Source organism: Chrysemys picta, chromosome 4 (assembly GCF_011386835.1).
Source record: "Chrysemys picta bellii isolate R12L10 chromosome 4, ASM1138683v2, whole genome shotgun sequence".
Classification (NCBI taxonomy): Eukaryota; Metazoa; Chordata; order Testudines; family Emydidae; genus Chrysemys; species Chrysemys picta.
The window spans coordinates 42219041-42239822 of NC_088794.1; the positions used below are offsets into that span (position 1 = coordinate 42219041).

Here is a 20782-nt window from a genome sequence, read left to right on the forward strand (position 1 = left end):
TCAAAGCCATTTAGGGGATTTGGATGACTAATTTTCATGGGAAATTTAGCATCCCTCCTCTAGCCAGCTCTGAAACGTCCACCGTTAACCTCCACAAAACACCATTTTTCCTTTTTTAAAAAAAGTTTCTTTCATGACAAAAGAAATGCTGTTCTGAAAGCTTGGAAGTTGTCTCACATTTTCGCTTCACGCTAAAAGTGTGAAAAGTTGATCTTTGATACTTATTTACAAATGTGCTGACAACTGAAAAATAGTGGAGGGCTGTGAGGCTTACAGTGAAATATCTCAGGGATTTCCATAGAAAATCCCATCAGATCTCATTCTGAACCCCACAAGCTTTTACTACTTTAATTCAGGGCAGCACCAACCACTCCAATCATGCATTAATCTTTCACGGCTGGGAAGCTGGGTTCAATTTCAAGGCCATTGTGAAACACAAATGTAATTACAATAGTAATTTCTACCTAATATCCAATGGACATCCATCCAGATCCCCAAAGCAGGATCCATTTTGGTATTATTCCAGGACGTGCCCAGAATTACAACAGCTAGTGTGCAGGCAGGCACTTGCATGGGCAGAGCTGGTTGGGGGGAGAGGATCGTGAGAGACATCTGGGAAGAGGATGTGAGAAAGAACCGCAGATGATAGTCACATTACTTATTGCACCACTGGAAAGAGATGGAGTAACATGATGATGAGGGCACTATAAGAACCTGAATAAAAAGGCTGGGTACAGCACCTGCCTGCCCTATGCATCGACTTTCTCAGCTTGAGATTGGGGATGAGTAGCTCTCCCCCAAAATGATCTGAGTGCCTGGGGGAGGATGGGTCTGAGAGTGCTTGGTGGGGGTGGGGATGATCTCTCCCGGGCTCTTTGTCCTTTTCTGGGCTTTCTTTGGCCAACAGTTCTGGCCTGGGGCAGAGAGGACTTGAAAGATTTCCCCCAGAGAGCCCAAGCGCGAGCATGCCGGGCGGAATGCAAAATGTTTAGAAAAAACGGGCTGGGTTTGGTTTGTACAGACCCCAGGCCTGCCCTGGAGAGTGCGGGCGGGGGGGTGGAGATGGGGCGAGCCTGCTGCCCCTGCCTCCTTGGCAGATGGGGGGAAGGAAGGCGGCTCCTTTAAGGCCGGAGCTGCAGCTGCACTCACGCAGCAGTAGCAGCGACTGAGGCGCGCGAGGAGCGGCCACCAGGGCGAAGCCTCCTCTTGTTTCTCTGTCTGCGATGCTGCCGCCAGATGTTCCCGTAGTCTCCAGCCTGCTCGTCCTGCAGCCTCAGCTGCTCCCATCCTTGCAAGCGCGGGAGCAAGGCAGCCTCCCAGGAGCGGGCACAGCAGCCTCCCGCCTGCTGGCCTAGGACTGGGCAGCCGGTCTGAAGGGCTCCGGACCGAAGAGCGCCGGGCGAGGCGCGCGGACCCCTCTCCAGCACGGTGACCCGCGCGCGCCTCTGGGGCGCAGCTGCTGGCAGCCCCCTTGGCTTCTCCCATGCCTCGCTCTGCGCGCGCTCTGCGCCGGGGGCCGGGGCTCCGCACCATGTCCCCCAGGTAATGCCGGGGAGGGAGGCCAACCCCGCCGCCTTCAGCGCCGCGACAGTCTATGTGTGTGTGGATGCGCCCCCCTCCCCTGCGCGCTGCGCGCAGCGTCCCAGCTCCTCCACCATGTCCTTGGCGTTCTGTGGCAATGAGAATAACTCGGCCGCTTACAACGTGGAGAAAGGGGTGCTCAACAACGGCTGCTTTGTCGACGCGCTCAACGTGGTGCCGCACGTCTTCCTGCTCTTCATCACCTTCCCTATCCTCTTCATAGGTGAGTGCGGCTGCACGGCCCCATTTAGGCTGCTCTGTTGTGCGCGGGGGGATATTTATGATTTTCTCGCCGGTACCCTAGCTCTGCAGCCTGCCTAGTCTGCTCCATATCTCCAAGCAGGGAGCCTTGGCTTTCTTGCTTGCTTCAGCCATAGCATCGGTCTCTTCACCTTGCCTTTCTGGATGGATCCACTCACAGCAGTGTGCCTCGGGGCATTCTCTAAGAGGCCACCACTCCTGGGTTGCAAAGCGCTAGCCTGGGACCTGATCAGCTGGCACATGGGTCAGGGGCAAAGATCGCGACTGGATGCATTTGACGGAGGAGCCTGACATTGTTTCCAGTTGCCTGTGACCGGGTGGGTTGCAGTCTCTCATGCAAGACTGACACACACACACACACGATTTTCAGAAGCACTCAGCCTAAGGGCTCCAATTGAAGTCAAAGGTGGCATGTCCATTACTTCAGAAGGGACTTGAATCTTGCTGAGCTTTTCTGAAAATCCTGTGTCAGTTGAGTTTATTCAGCAGGTTCACTCAAGCTACTAATGTTAACACAGTTTAGTTGACAGAAAGGGACACCCTTAAATGTTCATTAAGGACAGTTTAATGAATTAGCCATATTCTGCCAATGCATCACAGAAGCCTGAGGTACCACAGTATAAACAGTGTAACTAATTAAGCTGTCTGTACCAATATAATCGTTTGTTGCCTCTGGACTAAACTGTTTAAACATTAATAGACAGCTAAAATGTTAAATGTTTAAAGTAATACTGACTAGATGCATACTTTAGGATGACCTATCAATCAAGCTATCATTTCCCCCAACTATTATAATCTTATTATTTTATATTAATGGAAGCATTCACGCTTACTAATTAACATATGTAGCTCAGATTTGCCTGTGATAAGGGGACTTTGGAAAATCTCATGGACTACAAGAATTGGCTTTCTTTATGCAGGCAAAACTCCTTTTCAAGTCCATTAAGTTAGTGGAAGTTTTCCCCATGTAAGGATTGAGTAGAAACTGCATAAGGACGTCAGGATTTTGCCCTATGAGCTTTGCAAGCTGAGGAAATAACAGAACAAGTTTACTGCTAAAATCAGAAAGCTACTGTTTTGGAGCAAGTTGATTTGATATTGTCAAATAATACAGCCACTTACTGAAAGTTAAGCTATATTAGCATGAATTCACTACCAGACATTATATTGGGGCTACCAGTAGGTGGCCCAGTGGTTTAATACACTTCTTCATTACTGGAACTAGGAGTTCCAATTCTGCATACATTTATAAGTTACAGGAGTCAGTCTGGTTCCTGGGTGATGTTTGTCCACAACACAAAACCACAACATAATATGTCAAAATGGGTGTCCTTTGCTCACGAAAGCTCAAAGCAGTCATTTGAGGAGCTGTTTAGCAGGAAATCTGGGCAGCATAAATGCCATGCTATGCTCTAGTATTTAACTTTCTTAAGAACTAAATATTACTGCTTTAATTTTTAAAATTAAGCAATGGTATTTGTGAGCAAAGAAGCCTGTCAAAAATAATTACTTTATGAAATTTATGCTTTTTTTCTAAGTTATATTAATAAAATTAATTGCACAGGATTTTATTATATAGTAAAAATACTGGCATTTTTAAAAAGTTTGGTTATAAATATTTAATGTTTGAGATTATTTGGAATCACATTATTAAATTTACTGGAAGATTGTTATATATTCTATGTGCTTTTTGGTTTATATTCCATAATAAAGTTGTTACATGAGTCTCCAATCGTGCAAATACTTAAATATATGCATAAATTTACTTGCATGAGTAGTCTCATTGATTTAAGTGGGTTGATTCATTTGAATAAAGTTATAAACATGCAAGTGTTTATAGGATCAGGGTCTAAATGTGTCACTGTTTTTTTTCCCCTTTATACTTGGGCCCTACTCTGTACTTTTTTTACAACTAAAACACCCACTGTAGGTCTTGGAAATGTTTAGTGCACAAGGAATGTAGGATCAGTCCCGATGTCACATTTTTACAGTATAGTTGCACAGTGAGAGTCCTCACTTGTAACATTTTCCAACTCAGTTATTGCTTTTAAATATGAAAGAGAGAAAAGAATTCAACATTTTCAGTTTAGAACATTTTCTCATGTGGGGTTATGGTTGCGCATAAAAATCCTCATGATGATTCTGCTTTTACATTTAGGATGGGGAAGTCAGAGTTCCAAAGTTCATATACATCATAGCACTTGGCTTCATTTTCCCGGCCACAATTTACGTTGGATCTTGACTTTCATCCTTTTGTTTGTGCTGGTGTGTGAAATAGCAGAGGGCATAGTGTCAGATGGGTAAGTGGATGCATAGTTCTTCTTGATAACACCCACTATCTTTGAAGGGTTTCTATGTATGTACTACTCCCCTGTCTACATTTTCATCTAAGCCATTTGGCTTGTTATAAACATGTAATCTGTATTCATGGTGATTAACCTACAGACTTTGTATCAGAAATTCCATAGACCTTGCCAAGTATGTGCACACATAAAAATGGCCTGCCCCTGAATCATTTTTAGTTAAATTTAATAACACTATCATTCCAAAGGATAATCTTAGATATATCCTGACAATTCAAGCAGATGGTGATGTTTTAATGAAACATCTAAGGACCTGATCCCACAGTCCTTGCTCAGACAAAACTCCCATGTACAGGATTAGGTCACAAATATTCCTCCATGAGCCAAGTTCTGCTTGCCTTGCTCAAAGGCTTATTGGACCTGATTCTCTTCTCACACATGTTTTACACTGGAGTAACTCCATTGACCTCAACAGAGTAACTACTGATGTGCCACCAGTGTGTGAGAGAAAAGAATCAAACCTATTGCCTTCTTGCCTTGCCTCACATTACTATGATGGGACCAAATCCTGTTCACTAAAGTTGAAATATAAACAGAATGAAACATAAACTGGTTCTGTTCCAGTTGAAATCAATGTGTGTTTGACTTTCATTGGGAGCAAGATTAGGAGTAGACTAATATACTAGCATATATATCCTTATTTAATTCTACCATTCCTTTACTTATGACCTGAAATTTGGCATAAGAGTTTATGTAATAAAATATGAGAGAAATTTTCTGAATAAAGCAAGTCATATGAATCCTGAGAGTACTTTATGGTACCAATAGTTATTTTGTTTTCTCTACCATAATAGGCTGAGAGTATATATGTATAAACATCATGGACTGCATAGCAGTAACCCTAGTTTAACTGAATTATATCTCTCTGTATCAGTTTTGCCCATTTTTATTATTTTATTATATATTTTATCTCCTCGTAAGTATACATTAAACAGGAAATCCCTTAGCACCCAAAAGACATTTTAGAAAGAGCTTTTCTAATACTGATTTTAGTTTTTAATTATAAGGATGTGGGGACTTGAAGCAGAATATTGCCCTCTTTAAGGTTATTCTTAAACTGACCCAGAACACTGCTGTTGAATAAGAAGTGCATCCTGATGAGAATCAAAGTTCCTAACTATACTGGAGGGCTGCCAGCCCACAATCACATCTCTGGAGCACTCGGCAGTTTAGCAAGTTGTTCTGTGAATAAAAACAGATTTTGTTCCTGTAGCGAAGAGACTCATCATCTTCCTAAAATCAAAACAAGTCTTGCTGTTAAAAGCTCTCTTGATAGTAGTCGGGCTGTCAAAGCCTTTGGCAACCAGCAATAGACCCGTGCTACTGTGTTGTAAAAATGGCTTAGTGATATGCTTATATAGTAGAATTCCTGCAGCTTGCTTCTGTTTGTGAGTTATAGCAAAATACCTCCTACTCCTACAGCATTATCTACTAAAACATGGAATAACTGAAGAACCCTGCTGAAATCTGTGTAAAAATATGTGATCCCTACAATATTGGCTTCTCACGGTTGGAATTCTACTCTGTTGTATAAAAATCTGCCCTTATTTATAAATTTAGTGACATTAAGGTATCCACATATAAATCTTCCTATTACCAATAGCGGTTACTTGTCATTAAGCAAAGCATTTAGGTCAAAGGTTGCCCATGTGGCCTCACTTATGTCAATGTGTGGGGATTTCCCCGGATTATTCCTTTGGGGGCAGGATTTGTGTTCCCCATGCGCAGACCTAAGGAATGAGCAATAGTTTGACCGCCATGCCCTGAGTAATCTCTTGGAGGACAGAACCTTTGCACGCTCAGCTCCAGCGACTTCTGTAGCACTTTCAGCTCTCTGACAGTGCAGCTCTTTCCACCCCACCTCCATCCCATATGCATACCCTCCACTACCTCTCGATTCCCTATACAAGGAAGGGGCAGAGGGAGCCAGAGAAGCATTCATTCTCGACTGACTTTTCCATTAGGCTGGGGGACGAAGGTATACATCCTCCTGACTCTCCCACTCCTGGATTGTTCACAGACCTCTCATCCTGCATGTCACCACCCTCACTTTGAGTGGCTCAGAAACGAGCCAGGCTGAATTGTAGCCCTTGCTTTCTGGGGAGCACAGGGGCTGCTTTGTCCTTACTACCTTGTAGGGAAAAGGGAAAATGGGGTTATGGCTCATCCAACTATCTGCCAGCCAGCAGAAATGGCTGACCAGGCATTGAAGAGTAAACTGCACCTTCAGTGCAATTCTGCCTTACCTGCAATGCAGGACTGTGTCTTCAAGGCATATTGTAATTCCCTGATTATTTGGGTGGGTTGGTTTGTTTGATTGTTGATTGTAATTGTTGAAAATGGAATGCACTAGAATTTGTACAATTTCACTGTACACATGCAACCTGACACAAAATATTTCTATAGATGATCATAAATAAATAAAGATATCCATCTCCTAGAACTGGAAGGGACCTTTAAAGGTCATTGAGTCCAGCCCCCTGCCTTCACTAGCAGGACCAAGTACCGATTTTGCCCCAGATCCCCAAGTGGCCCCCTCAAGGATTGAACTCACAACCCTGGGTTTAGCAGGCCAATGCTCAAACCACTGAGCTATCCCTTCCCCCCAAATTTCAAATCATTGAAATTTTCAGATAAGCAAAGTAAGAAAAATGCTGCTTGAGAACTTTTTAGAATTTCGGGATTTAAGTATATTTGCATTGTATATTTTGACATGATTTTTGACAATGTGTTTTAATGGTTATGAAGTTTTAACTTTTTGAATCTGTGTCTATTAAATAATTGTCTGACCTTCTTCCATAATTTCCCACAACTGTGAAAATTTAAATTGATAAAAAAAAAAGTTTTAAACCCATATTTTTGCACAATTGTGAAAAATGTAAATAGTTAAAAATAAAAAATGCTTTAAACATTTTAATTATCTGTCAATTCTAAAAAAAGACTCAAATTCTGCCAAGTCTAATGATAAGTAACAAGAGAGGTGAATAACTGACAATTAAACCAGTGTATATTTAAGCTTTGTTTAGGGGTGGGTGGCTGTGTGTGTATGTATGTGTATATAAATTTTTTTTTTCTTTTTATTTTTAAGGGTTTCAGAATCCCGTCATTTGCACCTGTACATGCCAGCTGGTATGGCATTCTTGGCAGCCATCACATCTGTTGTTTACTACCATAACATCGAAACATCAAATTTTCCAAAGTTATTAATAGGTATGTTCCACAATACAGAAAGCTGTGGATGTGTGAATATGTTGCTCTTGTGTTATCTGTTAATTCTGTAACTAAGGTCTGACAGGTTCTGGCAGTAACTCTTCATACTCTCATTTCGGCTAGGTTTTTGCTTGCTTATCGGATAAAATTAAGGTATGTTTTGTTCTACTGGTTCCCATTATCAAACTTCAGTTCAAATGATATATGCTATTTTTATGCAACCTAAGCTTCCCGACACATTCAACTTCTGTGAGGTGCATAGTGTTGACTTTGTGGAATTTTCTCGGGTGAATTGAGCTATGTGCTTTTTTACCTTAGATACTAGAAGAGAGTTGCAATTGTTACGAATGTCGTCTCAAAAGCCCAGGTGCTGACTAAACCAGCTTATTTAGTGTAATGCATAATATAAAACTGTAATATAAATCTATAAAGCATCTAAAAGTGCTTTAAACAATATAAAAGTGGGTGTGGTCTGAAATGTGGGAGGAATCAGGGGAAATTGGTGCTGACAACGACCTTCAGCATTTTAATCTCTCTGTGCCTCAGTTTCCTGGTCAGGAAAATTCTCCTTTGTAAACTGTTTTCAGATCTTTTGAATAGGAAGTATTGTATAAGGCCCAAGTGTTACACAGTATTATTGTATCTTACTGTGGAAACAAGGGTACATACAAACTCTAAGTAGCTACAGAAAAGACACTACTGTTGGCAACCTTACACACATGTAGGGTGCATTATATGAAGTATAGCAGTGGATTTCAAAGAAAGTCCACTTGGAAAAAGTGTAGGTGTGACAAATTAATCTCAGACTGCAAGAGATTTGAAAGTGCTCACTACGTATTTACACATTTCCTGGCCCCCTGCTATGGCTGAAAGCATAAAAGTAGGAGAGCACTCCTACGCAGCGTCCCAGCAAGGTCTCTGTGAGTTCTAATTCTTTACACTTTTTTCCACAACATGGTTTTCATGCTGAAGAGCTTGCATTTTGTGCATCTGATTACTATGATTATGTTTCACAGGTATTTTTTTTAATGCATTTTGCTTCTTCCATGCCAGGAACAGATGAGCCGTTTCCATTGGAGTTAGTCTGTTATAATGCAAAAATGTAGTAGGAGAAGGATTTCTTCTTCTTTAATAGAGATGTTAATATGAGCTGTCTGGGGCTGTGAATTACCCTTTTTCTATATCATAGGAGGCAAATTGTCAATTGGTGACTTCCCGTGAGTCTTGAAAACATTACAGAAAGAATCCGTCTGAGATGGCACTTCCCCAAAATGCAGCTCAGTAGCTATCATTTCAATTTTCATTTAATCTTAGCAAGTTCTTCTTTTATCATGGCAGATTTTTTTTCTTTCTAAAATTACATTTCATTATAGCAATGTTTCAGGGATACTGAAAATCTGAGAGTCCATTGTAATTTAAATAACACAGTTAGGTATCAGCTGCAAATCCTTGGAGCAGGTTTTTCCAACCAGGACTCTAATAGAAAGATGCACCGTTAACTGACTGAAGAGCATATTCAGTGTTTCTTACTCATCATTGGAATAGCAGTAAGGGAAGTAACGCGCCACCTACCTGAAAAGAAGTGAAGCAGCACTCAAGTCAGCATTGGAACCCGTGGAAAGGTTGATTTGCTGGTTAAAGTAAAGGCCAAAAACACAGACCAAGATTTTTTAGATGTGACTAGCAATTTTGGTTTCCTAAAAAATTTGGATACCCAACTTGAGGTGCCGGAAAGGTGCCTAAGCACCCCTCCTATGGAGAGGAAAAAAGAACATAAGAACAGCCATACTGGTCAGACCAAAGGTCCATCTAGCCCAGTATCCTGTTTTCCAACAGTGACCAATGCCAGGGAATGAACAGATTAGGAAATCATCAAGTGATCCATCCCTTGCCCATTTCCCAGCTTCTGGCAATACAGAGGCTAGGGACACCATCCCTAGCCCTTTTAAGATATCTCAAGTTGAGCATCTAAAATTACTAGTTTCTTTTTTCTTTTTCTTTTTTAAATGGTTTAAATATATATCATCCTCTATTTCATTTATTTGTTTAGCCCTTTTGTGTACACAACCCGCAGTCAGGTCTCAGCAGTGGAGCCACATGACACTCATAAGCAGCACATGTAGTAGGTTGTACTGTTCAGCATCACGTTAAAATAGATTTTCTCCTACATAAGCTCTATTGTTGGGGAGGAGTAAGGTGTTCAGACAGCAAGTGTGAAAAATCGGGATGGAGTAGGGGTAATAGGACTCTATATAAGACAAAGCCCCAAATATCAGGACTGTCCCTATAAAATCAGGACAGCTGGTCACCCTAGGGAGGAGGGAGGAAGAAAGAAATCTGTAACAAACTACCTAACTTTTGTTTTTAATGGTACTGGAGATCAGAGAGGAAAGCTGGAAGTACAGAGGATGGAGAGGGAAGTTTGTAGGAGTTAAGTGCTTTAAACTGCCATCTTGATCCTTTGCTAGCCATAACTCAAATCCATATCCCATTCATTTTCAAGGTTGATTCGCTATGTAATTCCATGGTGAGTTCTGCTTACAATGGGATGCAGTTGTGGGCAGGGCCGGCTCTAGGTTTTTTTGTTGCCCCAAGCAAAAAAAATTGTGGCTGCCCCCCCTCCTGCTGCCCAAGCCCTGGGTCACTGGTAACTCGCTCCCAGGGTGGGTCATTCAGCAGGAATTTTGGATGTGCACAGAACACAGACAGGATTGGTCCCCATATGGTTACAGAACTGCAGTAAAGTGGAACAATTTTCAGCTTGTGTGATTGAAGGCTATCTGGATGCATATTATAAGACTGTCCTACATAAATGAGGAAAAGTTGAGGTGCCTTTATTATTCTTTTGTTCCAATGCAATATCACTGTCTTCCTTTTAAACAAATAAAACTAAAACTTAAAAATAATAATAATAATAAAAAAAAAAGCAATGGCTGTTGAAAATAGCAATTCCAGTCCTAATAACCACTGGGAAGCATTTCTTGCTCAATTTATTCTACTTTTTTCCTACAGCAAGTTTCAGTGGATCAGTATATTTGATTTGGGGGAAATGAAGTAACAGCTGCCCAAATTGAGCTTGAGCACTCCTGAATTTTGAGGGTGTTCAAATCTGGAAGGCAGGTGCTGGATTCCCTTTCTGAATATTAGCTAAATCTGGAAAAGAAAAGTCAATTTCTGCTTCCATGGCTCAGAAGTGTAAATCCTCCTACGTGCCTGGTACTGTATCTAAAGCTGCCCAGTCTAGTAGAGCCTCCCCTCCCTTACCTTTCATTTTAAATTCTAGTGGTATCCACGTACCTGCCTTGCTAGGCTTCAGATAGAGGGGTGCAATGTCCATTTAGTCCACCCAATTCTTTCTTTGGGGGAGAGCCCAGGGCTGGGGCGGCAGGAGGTGCAGGTGGGGGCCAGAGCTGGGGCAGCGGGGGGTGCAGCGGGGGGAGAAGAGCCCAGGGCTGGGGTGGCAGGAGATGCTGGTGGGGGAAAGAGCCCAGGGCTGGGGTGGCAGGAGGTGCGGGTGGGGGAAGAACCCAGGGCTGGGGCAGCAGGGGGGTGCGGGTGGGGCCAGAGCTGGGGCAGCAGGGGGTGTGGGCGGGGGAGAGTCCAGGGCTGGGGCAACACAGGGGTGAGGAGTGGCAAAAAACCTAGAACTGGCTCTGTTACTACCATTTACAGCAAGCTGTAGCATGAGGTTTCAGTTCTACACTCCTTCCCCCTCCCTTTCCTGTTAATTGCGGCCAAGGGAATGCTGGGAAATGTAGTTCTTTCCCTGCTCCAGGGCTGGCTCTATAGGAGGGAGCTAACCAAGGAACTACAGCTCCCAGGGCTCCCTGTTGGTTCTCAGCTCTCATGCTGGATTCTTGCGCCCCTTGCAAATTTGCCACCCCAAGCACCTGCTTGCTTTGCTGCTGCCTAGAGCCGGGCCTGGTTGTGGGGGCCTCATTTATTACACCTATTTTTCCATGGCCTTTGTAAAGTGGTCAGATGATGCAATTGTGTCTTTTAAAAGTGTGTAAGGGGTGGTTGGGAGAAAGGGTGGGTAACATCTAGTTAGTGTTCTAAAAGCTGAACATCTTGAAGGTCCCTGGCAGAAGTACAATTAAAGACACACACAAACCCAAAGGGGTGAGCAATAGTCTGGATGCCACAATGACATATGGCAAAGCTCAATCCTCAATGCTACTTACTGGATCCTGCCATCCTAACTAATGTCAGTGGGGAATTTTGCAACAGTATGCACCTTGGGAGAAAATCCATAGAATGTCTGGAGCTCTGCCTTACTCTTAATAGTGTCCATCTATGATGTCTAGAAAGAGCTCAGCAATCATTGCAATATTTTATTCAGTATCATCTTAAAGGCTGAAATGATTTTCTTTCTGATGGCCAAACCAAGGCCTGCACTAAATAGAGGTGTTTTTTCCAGAGCACCAGAAATGGATAGCAGCTAGGATAACACTTTTGTTTATTTTAAATTATTCTGAAATTTGATCAAAGATAGGGTTACCATATTTAACAAATAAAAAAAGAGGACCCTCCACGGGGCCCTGGCCCCGCCTATTTCCCCACCCCCAACCCCGCCCCAACTCCTTCCCTTTCCCGCCCAAACCCCGCCCTAACTCCACCCCCTCCTCCCTCCCACTCCCAGCCACTCGAAAAGGGCTGCCCGAGCGCTACCGGCTTCATGGTTTGCCGGGCAGCCCCCAGACCCTGCGCCCCCGGCTGGTGCTTCTGCAGCGCAGCTGGAGCCCAGGAGGGGAAGTGCCCAGCCGGGGGCGCAGGGTCCGGAGGCTGCCCGGCAAACCATGAAGCCGGTAGCGCTTGGGCTTCAGGCAGCCCCTGTGCCTCCGGACCCTGCGCCCCCGGCCGGGCACTTCCCCTCCTGGGCTCCGGCAGCGCAGGGTCCGGAGGTATGGGGGCTGCCCAAAGCCCGTAGCGCTCGGCTCTTAAACAGAGCCGAAGAGTCAGGGGAGGAGCAGAGCCGCCGTGGCCGGAGGCTCTGCTCCTCCCCTGACTCTTCGGCTCTGTTTAAGAGCCGAGCTGCCCGAGCGCTACCGGCTTCGGGCAGCCCCCTTGCCTCCGGACCCTGCGCCGCCGGAGCCCGGGAGGGGAAGTGCCCGGCCGGCGGCTGGGGTCCGGAGGCAAGGGGGCTGCCTGAAGCTCATAGCGCTCGGGCAGCTCGGCTCTTAAACAGAGCCGAAGAGTCATGGGAGGAGCAGAGCAGCCGCGGGAGGGGAAGTGCCCGGCCGGCATTTTCCTGGACATGTTCAGCTTTTTGGCAATTCCCCCCGGACAGGGGTTTGATTGCCGAAAAGCCGGACATGTCCGGGAAAAACCGGACGTATGGTAACCCTAATCAAAGAACCTGCTTTTCTTCATCTCTGACTAGTCTGGGGCACAGAAAGAAAGGCTGTGCTGAGATTGGGACAGAACTCCATGCACTGTGTTCCCTACATATATATTATTACCCCCCACCCCCATGCCACAATGATCTTTCTCTGTATGTTGCCTATAGAATCTTCATTTTACAAACTGCCAGTGAGACTTTTGCATGTAGGGCCTGTTCCTGCCCAAAGTTACCCAGTCATTTAGTGGGGTGAATAGGGGAAATACATTTCAGAGGAGGTGCTCATGCAGGATCAGTGAAGATAGGAAATGCGACATCCTGGGCTTGCTCAACATGTGCTTGCAGCTCTCCCACTCCCTTGAATGTTCTTCACACTACAGGATCAGGTCTTAAGTGTACAGCAGGCATAGTTTTTTTCTAAATCCAATTCCCATCTATTAGGGTCAAATCCTACTCAGTTGCATCCGTGCAAACCTATTGAAGGCAGTGGGGCTGTACAGATGTGAAGAAAGGCAGGATTTGGTCCAGAGCCTTTATTCACTGATAATCATATTAAAATGTATGTCATTAGAAACAGGCACTATTCCTTACCTGCCCTACAAATGTAGTCAACACAGTATGTAAAGCACAAACTCCTCTCTCTTCCTGAGGTTTGATTAATTGGTAAAGCAAACAACAGAGATAATATAAAAATGAGTTCAAATGTTCTCCCCAGGCTTGGCTGCCCCTAGGTTTCCTCTCCCAGGACTGCTGTGCCCACACTCTAGATAACCTCTCTACATCCCTTAGACCCAGCTGGGGTAATGAGCCACCTGCTTTGGTGAGTCAGCAGATCCCATTTTCCTTTTTCCTGACAGGCTAGACATCTGCTAGAAAGATGGGGTGTTTCATGCAAACACTGCCAGCTAGTTACAGTGATAGAAGAAATTCAATCACACTGATTTTTTTTCATATTGTATAATGCAGTGTTTAATAATGCAGCACTGTTTCCACATTCCCTCTGTTAAATCACTGAGAATATAGTGCAGCTAGTTAGCCATTTTATACATAATCCCATCCTCAAAGGGATCTTATATTATGTTTTTGTGCAGTACCTAGCAAACAGATCCCATGGGAGGCCTCTGGAAATCCTTGACTAGTAATAATAATCATCATAATTAATAAGGTATTGAGGCTGTGGTTTTCAAAGGAGCCTCTGGGAGTTAGGTACCCAATTCTCATTGATAGTCAACAGGCTTTTTTGAAAATTGGATTCTAAACAGTTAACAGACCGAAAGATAATCAAATTGCTAGATCACTTTCCTGTCAAATGATGAGGAGGGTTTTGGTTTTGTTTTGCTATCAGTGCTGCATCCTATTGAGATATCTGAAGAAATGAATTTGTGCAGTTGAGTATACAGAGAAGAGATCTTTAAAAATTTATCATTGTCGGATCTTAGACTGTTGTCCTACTTTCAATTTTAATTGTGACAGCATACGTTGACAGTGTGAGGCTAGATAATGATGACGATTTTATGCAGATGAGCACATAAAGAGGAGATGTTTGAAATTATTGGTTTACTTAAGTATCAAACCCCTACATTGCAGCATGGCTATAAAGTAATATATCTTTACAGTCCTTAGTGTGAACAAATTATTTGGGAATCATGTAAAAAATTTTAAGCTTATGATAAGTTTTAGAATGGGTGTACCAGAAAAGTAACTGAAAGAAGTATCTTTCACTGATAAATTTACCAAACCAATCTAATTTAATCCCTAGTGAAATAAATAAAGCCTCAATTTCCTGTTAGGATCCACATGAATGGACCCTTATGCCCATGCAGAGTCCCAGTGGAGCTCCACCCAGGTTCCGGGTGCCATCTACACAGATTAGATTACAGGGTCAGGCCCTAAATTTGCAAATAGTTCCTAGAGGAACTGGGTTTTATAGGGCTTGATCCAAAGTCTACTGAAATCCATAGAAAAACTGATGATGCCAGTAGGAATTTAATAAGGTCCATAGGAAACTAATCAGGCCAAATTTGGTTGCTGTCTAAATTGTGTTGCAGAATGGGAACACAGTAGGGATGCTGCTTTAATAGCACAAATTGGAGTGCCACATTCATAAATGTATTCTGTCTTGTTTTGAAAAATATCAGGTATGTTATATGTAAATTGAAAACCCCTTCTTTCTTTTCTCAATATTACAGACTACGTAACAGATTTATAGTATCTGATCATGATGTTTAACAGCTACAAAAACACATATTTGTCTTTACAGATTTAAAAATCAGGCTTAAAGATAGGGATAAAATTTGGATGGCATTTGGAGTTTTCCAAGTAGGGAGCATTAAGTTGGGAAGGCATAGGGGAAAAGTATTTTATTAATAGAGTACTAGTTCACTTGTATTCATAGGAGACGGGCTGATTCACTGTCCCTGACAGTAATCTGGTTCACTAATTACTAGCACTACTTGGCTGTAACTCATAATTTATTCCCTCAGAATTAGATTATTGTCTTGTAAAATGGAACATCCTTCCTATTTCCCTTAAACAATGCACAGGACTTCTCTCTAAACAAACACTGTGCAGTTCATTAATCCCTGCTTACTTAAATGCCTGGTCTTGCAGACCTCGTGGGCATGCTACTCTCACACAACTCCCTGTAACTCAGCAGCAGGAATTTTGGGCATTCAGCAACTGCATGAACCAAGAGACGAAGATGTGAGAAAATGTGAACAAAGAAGAAATGAGTTTAGAAAGAGGAAGACTAGAGAGGAAAGATGGTCTTGTGGTTAAGGCGCTGGACTGGGTTCAGTTCCCAGCTCTGCTACAGATTTCCTGTGTGATCTTAAACAAGTAATTTCATCTCTCTGGGTATGTCTACACTGCAATTAAAAACCCACGGCTGGCCCGTGCCAGATGACTCAAGGCTCACAAGGCTTGGGCTCAGGGGCTGTTTAACTACAGTGTAGATATTCAGGCTCATGCTGGAGCCCAGGATGTGGGACCCTGTGAGGGGGCAGGAGGTTCCAGAGCTCAGGCTGCAGCCTAAGCCCGAATGTCTACCCTGCAGTTAAATAGCCCCTGAGCCCACGAGCCCGAGTCAGCTGGCACAGGCCAGCCACAGGTGTCTAATTGCAATGTAGACATACCCTCTGCCTTATTTCCCCACATATAAAATGGGGATCATAACACTCTTTCTCCCACTCTTTCTGTGTCTTGTCTATTTAGATTGCAAGTTCTTAGTGGCAGAGAATGTTTCTTACCATGTGTTTGTACAACCTATTATCTCAGAATGTTAGGGTTAGAACCTTCTAAGACTACACAGCTCACCTACTCAGGTAAAATTCAAGCTTTTTACTTGGCAAGAACAGCTTTGTAAAATGAATCCTGTAATTAGGAAAATTGGTCAGATAGACTTGTACTTTAATTCCCAATAGAAGAATGGCCTTGTTTGCTAATACCAGATACTTTAAATTGATATTTCTATACTTTTTTATAAGGGGTGCCCACAGTTGATGCACCCTACATTTATATAATGCTTTAAAAATATTGAGTAAGATACATTGTCAGCCCCAAAGGGATTACAATGTGAGATAAATTAGACAAAAAAAGGGGGAGCAATAGTACAGATGAAGCAAGGAAATTAAGAACAAGGTAGAAAGTATTGCAAGAAGAAGTGGATTTGAAAGGGGGATTTGAAAGAGGAAAGACAGGGACACATGCTAGACAAGGAGTAGGAGATTTTCCAAGTGTGGGTGTCAACTTGAAATAAGCAGATGGGAGTGAGTGGAGGGATCATTAAAGAGAGAGAATTGAACCAAGAGGAAGAGTAGCCAGAAATAGCAGCAGAGATGTAGGCAAGGGTGAGATGATATGCAGAGCCCTGAAGTTGAGCAAGAGACTGAACTTGATTCAGTAAGAGTTGGGAAGCCAGTGAGGAGCTTCAAGGAAGGGGTGACCTGATCCTATAAGCAGGAGAGAAACACATGGCCCTCCCACCCCATTCTGCTCTGAGTTTCACTAGCCACCAAAGGCTAGTCCTGAAGATCTGACCATATATGGGCTTTTTTTCTTACAATCTAGCCTGTTCCTACTACAGGAAGATCAGGTTTCCCTGACAACAGTCATTCACTTGTAACAGCTATTCATTATATTGGTCATTAAACTTTGATCAGTAATTGTAGCCCATGGAAGTTCTGTCTTGATGAAATGCCGTACTTCCATTGTCTTGTAGCGTTAATATAAACACTAAAGGTGCCACAATGGGGACTCCTATAGTGTTACACCTACTCCCATTGAAATAAATGGGTGTTTTGTCATTTACTTCAATGAAAGTGGGATTGCAGACCATGTGCCAGATCTCACCCCCGGGTTCTGTTAATGCAGGGGACTCTCCACACATGGATCTCACTCCTCCACAGAAAATGTGATCAGATGGACCTGAGTCTCCATCCCTCTTCCATTTCTGTGATATTTCAGATTGCCTTGTCCTCCTGTGGATTGCTTAAGATTTACATGGGTCCCCTGGGGACCATCCAGCTTTCTGAGTAAGCCTCACAGTTGATTCTGCCTGGGGTGGCGACAAACCCCTCTGCCCCCCAGCCTTGCAACAGGAGAATTGGAGAAAATGCTGCAAACGGATACGCTCAACATTTCCCTCCCCATACTGTTCTACTGTCAGAATGAACAATCCAATCTGATATTATTAAATATATAAAACCAAATGTGGGGTCAACCCCCAGGTCATCCTACTCAGTTAATGATTGGATAATTGACGCTAGTGAGACTACTCCCAGAGGAGCTGTCTCATGATATAGTGAATGACATGAAATAAACTCCAGATTGGGGTTTCAATGTCACCAGAGCCTCTTGGTGGAATTATTTGTCTATACATGACTGCAGCCTGAGTACACTTGAATAGAAAATGCTCTGTGAAAATCAATACTCTACAAAAGTTGTGGTTTCCTACTCAAGCACCATTCTCCTTCTTTTATTTGCTTGTGTATTCTGTGTTATAAACTGTGTTGTGTGGAATTTGCATAGTACATACACACTGAGGAAAGCAGCGATTTTAGGGGGAAATTTTGCTCTCAGGTCTGTTTGGTGGCTTTTATCTTTAACATCAAGTAGAGTTCTGCACAGGTAAGGAAAGCAGAATATCTAGGTCAACATCCAGACCAAACTCTGTGGATTCCCCAGAATCTAAAAGCTTTGGAGTTGGGCCCCTGGGCCTCCCCCACTGAAACACCACCACTCCCTTGGAGGGACTGATGTGGGCATAGGTTTACAGGCAGATGGAAATTTGCACCAGAAGATCCTCCTGAAAGACTATCCACGGTCTCACTGAATGTAATGGGAGCAGGATCAGACCCAAACTTCATCCTATTATTCACATTCTTGGAAACTGAATTGGTTGCATTGCCATTTTGACAGGAGAAAGAGCACTGCCTAGTTTCATGCATGCTTGTCATTTTCCTTCTGTGTAACCATTTAGCAAAGTCTTCTAATTTTGTCTAAAATAAGTTTTCCACAATCAGTGCTGACTAATGTTTGTTGTTGTATTTATTTATTTATTGGCAGCCTTGCTGTTCTACTGGACCTTAGCTTTTATAACCAAAACTATCAAATTTGTAAAGTTCTGTGATAATGGGGTTGGATTTTCTCAGCTTCGATTTTGCCTCACGGGACTTCTGGTTATTCTATATGGAATGCTACTATCTGTAGAAATTAATGTCATCAGGGTGAGGGTAAGTTAAATTTCCAGGTAATTCTCATTTCTGTTTCTTCCTTTACTTTTATCTGGCTGCATAATATAAAATGTAAAAAAAAAAAAAAATCAGTCTGAAATAGAGACCTAGTTAAAAACCAAACATCTGAGTAATATAATTAAGCCAAATTCATTTTTATTGCAAACTCCTTTGACTCCACTGCATTGACAATTCAGAATGAATTTCATCCATTTTGTTTTGAAAAGATGTTTCTTATATGACTGACAACTTCAGTCTTCAGAAATCATTAATCTTCATAAAGGAAAAGATACATTGAAATGGATAGTCCGTTCTAGCCGAAAACATAGTCAGTGACACCCACACAGAGTATCTGTTGTTTTCCAGTCTGTAAGAGCACACACAATGTGATTTTTAAAATATTATTATTTTATTATCATGGTGCTAGAGCAACTTTAGTCCTCTCTGATTATTTCCTCTTTGCTATGGCCACAATCAGAATCCCTATTAATAGATGGCTTTGGAGATTGCTACATGAAATACAATTCAAAACACCTTATCACTTCCCTCACCCAATGCACACAGCACTGAATTAAACTAGGCATTAGGGAAAAGTTGCCTGCTCACAGACATTCAAGAGAACATACAGTGTGGATCAGACTATGGGAAGTTAAATATTAAGCTCACAACTGACAACTGTTGTGTCAGCTCATGGAATAATGAGACTCAGCTGTGATACCAACAGGACCTTGCTTTTAAATATGGTTCTTTTAATATAATTTTGTAATCTAATGAGATTTAATTAGCTAGGAAATGTTGGGTCCACAAGGGAGACTACAAAATGAGCCACTGAAATGATCAGCCATTGCTTAGTGTTGTTTTTTTCAGTTTCATATTTCTTTAGAGTAAATAATTAAAAGATGTTACTTTTTACATGTGACTTGAACTAACCAATAATATAGCATATTCCAAGCATTAAGGCACAAAGTGCCTCTCTTCTGGCAACTAAGAATATGAATGATTGAAGGCAAACAGATCACAAGCAAAACACAACACAGGGGATTGTAGTTTTTAATCAAGAATTGCATACAATGTTCAGTTTGTCACTCCTATTGCTTTGTTGGGGAAAAAATCCCTCCACAGCATTCGGGAATGAAAGTTATATTAAATGATCACTGGACAGAATTGCCGGTAAAATCCTTATTAGAAATGGAAGTAGAAAGCAAGTAGTGAAAGTCATTTTCCCTGTCCCAGACATGGCTATTTTCTGGGAAGAAAATAAATTGCAGCAACAAACTGAAATCAGGTTAAATATGGCTTAATTATAAACACAGAATTATTGTTGCTGAATATGATGTAAGGAAGCGGGGCTTCAGGCCACCAACTCGCAGTCATTTCAAGCCCTGAATGGATCTGCTTAATAGATTTACCCGTCTGCATATAGGGTGACCAGACAGCAAATGTGAAAAATCGGGACGGGGGTGGGGGATAATAGGAGCCTATATAAGAAAAAGACCCAAAAATCAGGACTGGCCCTATAAAATCGGGACATCTGGTCACCCTATCTGCATATATCTATGTTGTTAGATAGAAGGGAAAAACCTGAAATACATGGACTAAATTCTCCTCCCACTTACTCCTGTTCAACCTTGTTGATTTTGCTGGGGTTGCGTGGGATTTAATGAAAAACAGAATTTTAATCAATATGGCTTTACATAATTAACTGCAACGCTACAGTGTATTAAATTCCATGTTAATAAATATTGTAGGAGCAAATGATGAGCCATGTCATGTCATCTTTGTCTGAGCAGAACTCCCTAGTGATAGTACTACAAGATACTCTTAAATATAGTATATTGTACAAGAACTTTGATACTTGCAGCATGAAACATCGTAGTCTAGGGGCTTGATCTTTCTCCCATTTAAGTCAATGGAAATATTTGCTAGTGCCATGTGCAATCTAATTTTAATGGTTCTCTATGAAAGTTTGCAGGAGATGGGGGCGGGGTGTTGTACTGTGCAGTTTGCAGCATTGGACAGAATAATCTTCAATGTAGATTTTAACATAAAATATTGTAAATATTCACTGAGCTTTAATATATTTTTACAGTGCAGGATTAAATTCACAGGCAAAATACGATCTTTGTGTGGGATTCCTTCAGGGCTTGAATATCTTTCTCCTTTTTAGGCTGGAATTTTCAAAGTAACTTAAGGAAATTAGGTGCCCAAATTTGACTGAAATTCAATAGGAGTCAGGAGCCTAATTTCATTAGTCTATTTGCAAATCCCAGCCATACACTCAGTGGCTATCTATT

General features: G+C 42.4%; 1 protein-coding gene across 16 annotated transcripts in view; it reads left to right on the plus strand.

Moving 5' to 3' along the window:
* Nucleotides 1-794: 794 nt before the first annotated feature.
* The window catches only part of ABCC8 (ATP binding cassette subfamily C member 8), a 135399-nt gene continuing 115411 nt past the window's right edge, over nt 795-20782 (plus strand). For 3 of the 16 annotated variants that reach the window (XM_042858804.2, XM_042858807.2, XM_008174084.4), the window contains exons 1-4: nt 818-1804; nt 4001-4142; nt 7294-7415; nt 18322-18488. In XM_042858804.2, the coding sequence (XP_042714738.2) occupies nt 1546-1804; nt 4001-4142; nt 7294-7415; nt 18322-18488 (690 nt within the window). In that variant the 5' untranslated portion in view covers nt 818-1545. Of the gene's footprint in view, nt 1805-1909; nt 2160-4000; nt 4143-7293; nt 7416-18321; nt 18489-20782 lie in introns of those variants that run through there. The other 13 variants (XR_010600500.1, XR_006176539.2, XR_010600499.1 and 10 more) reach the window with 9 other exon arrangements.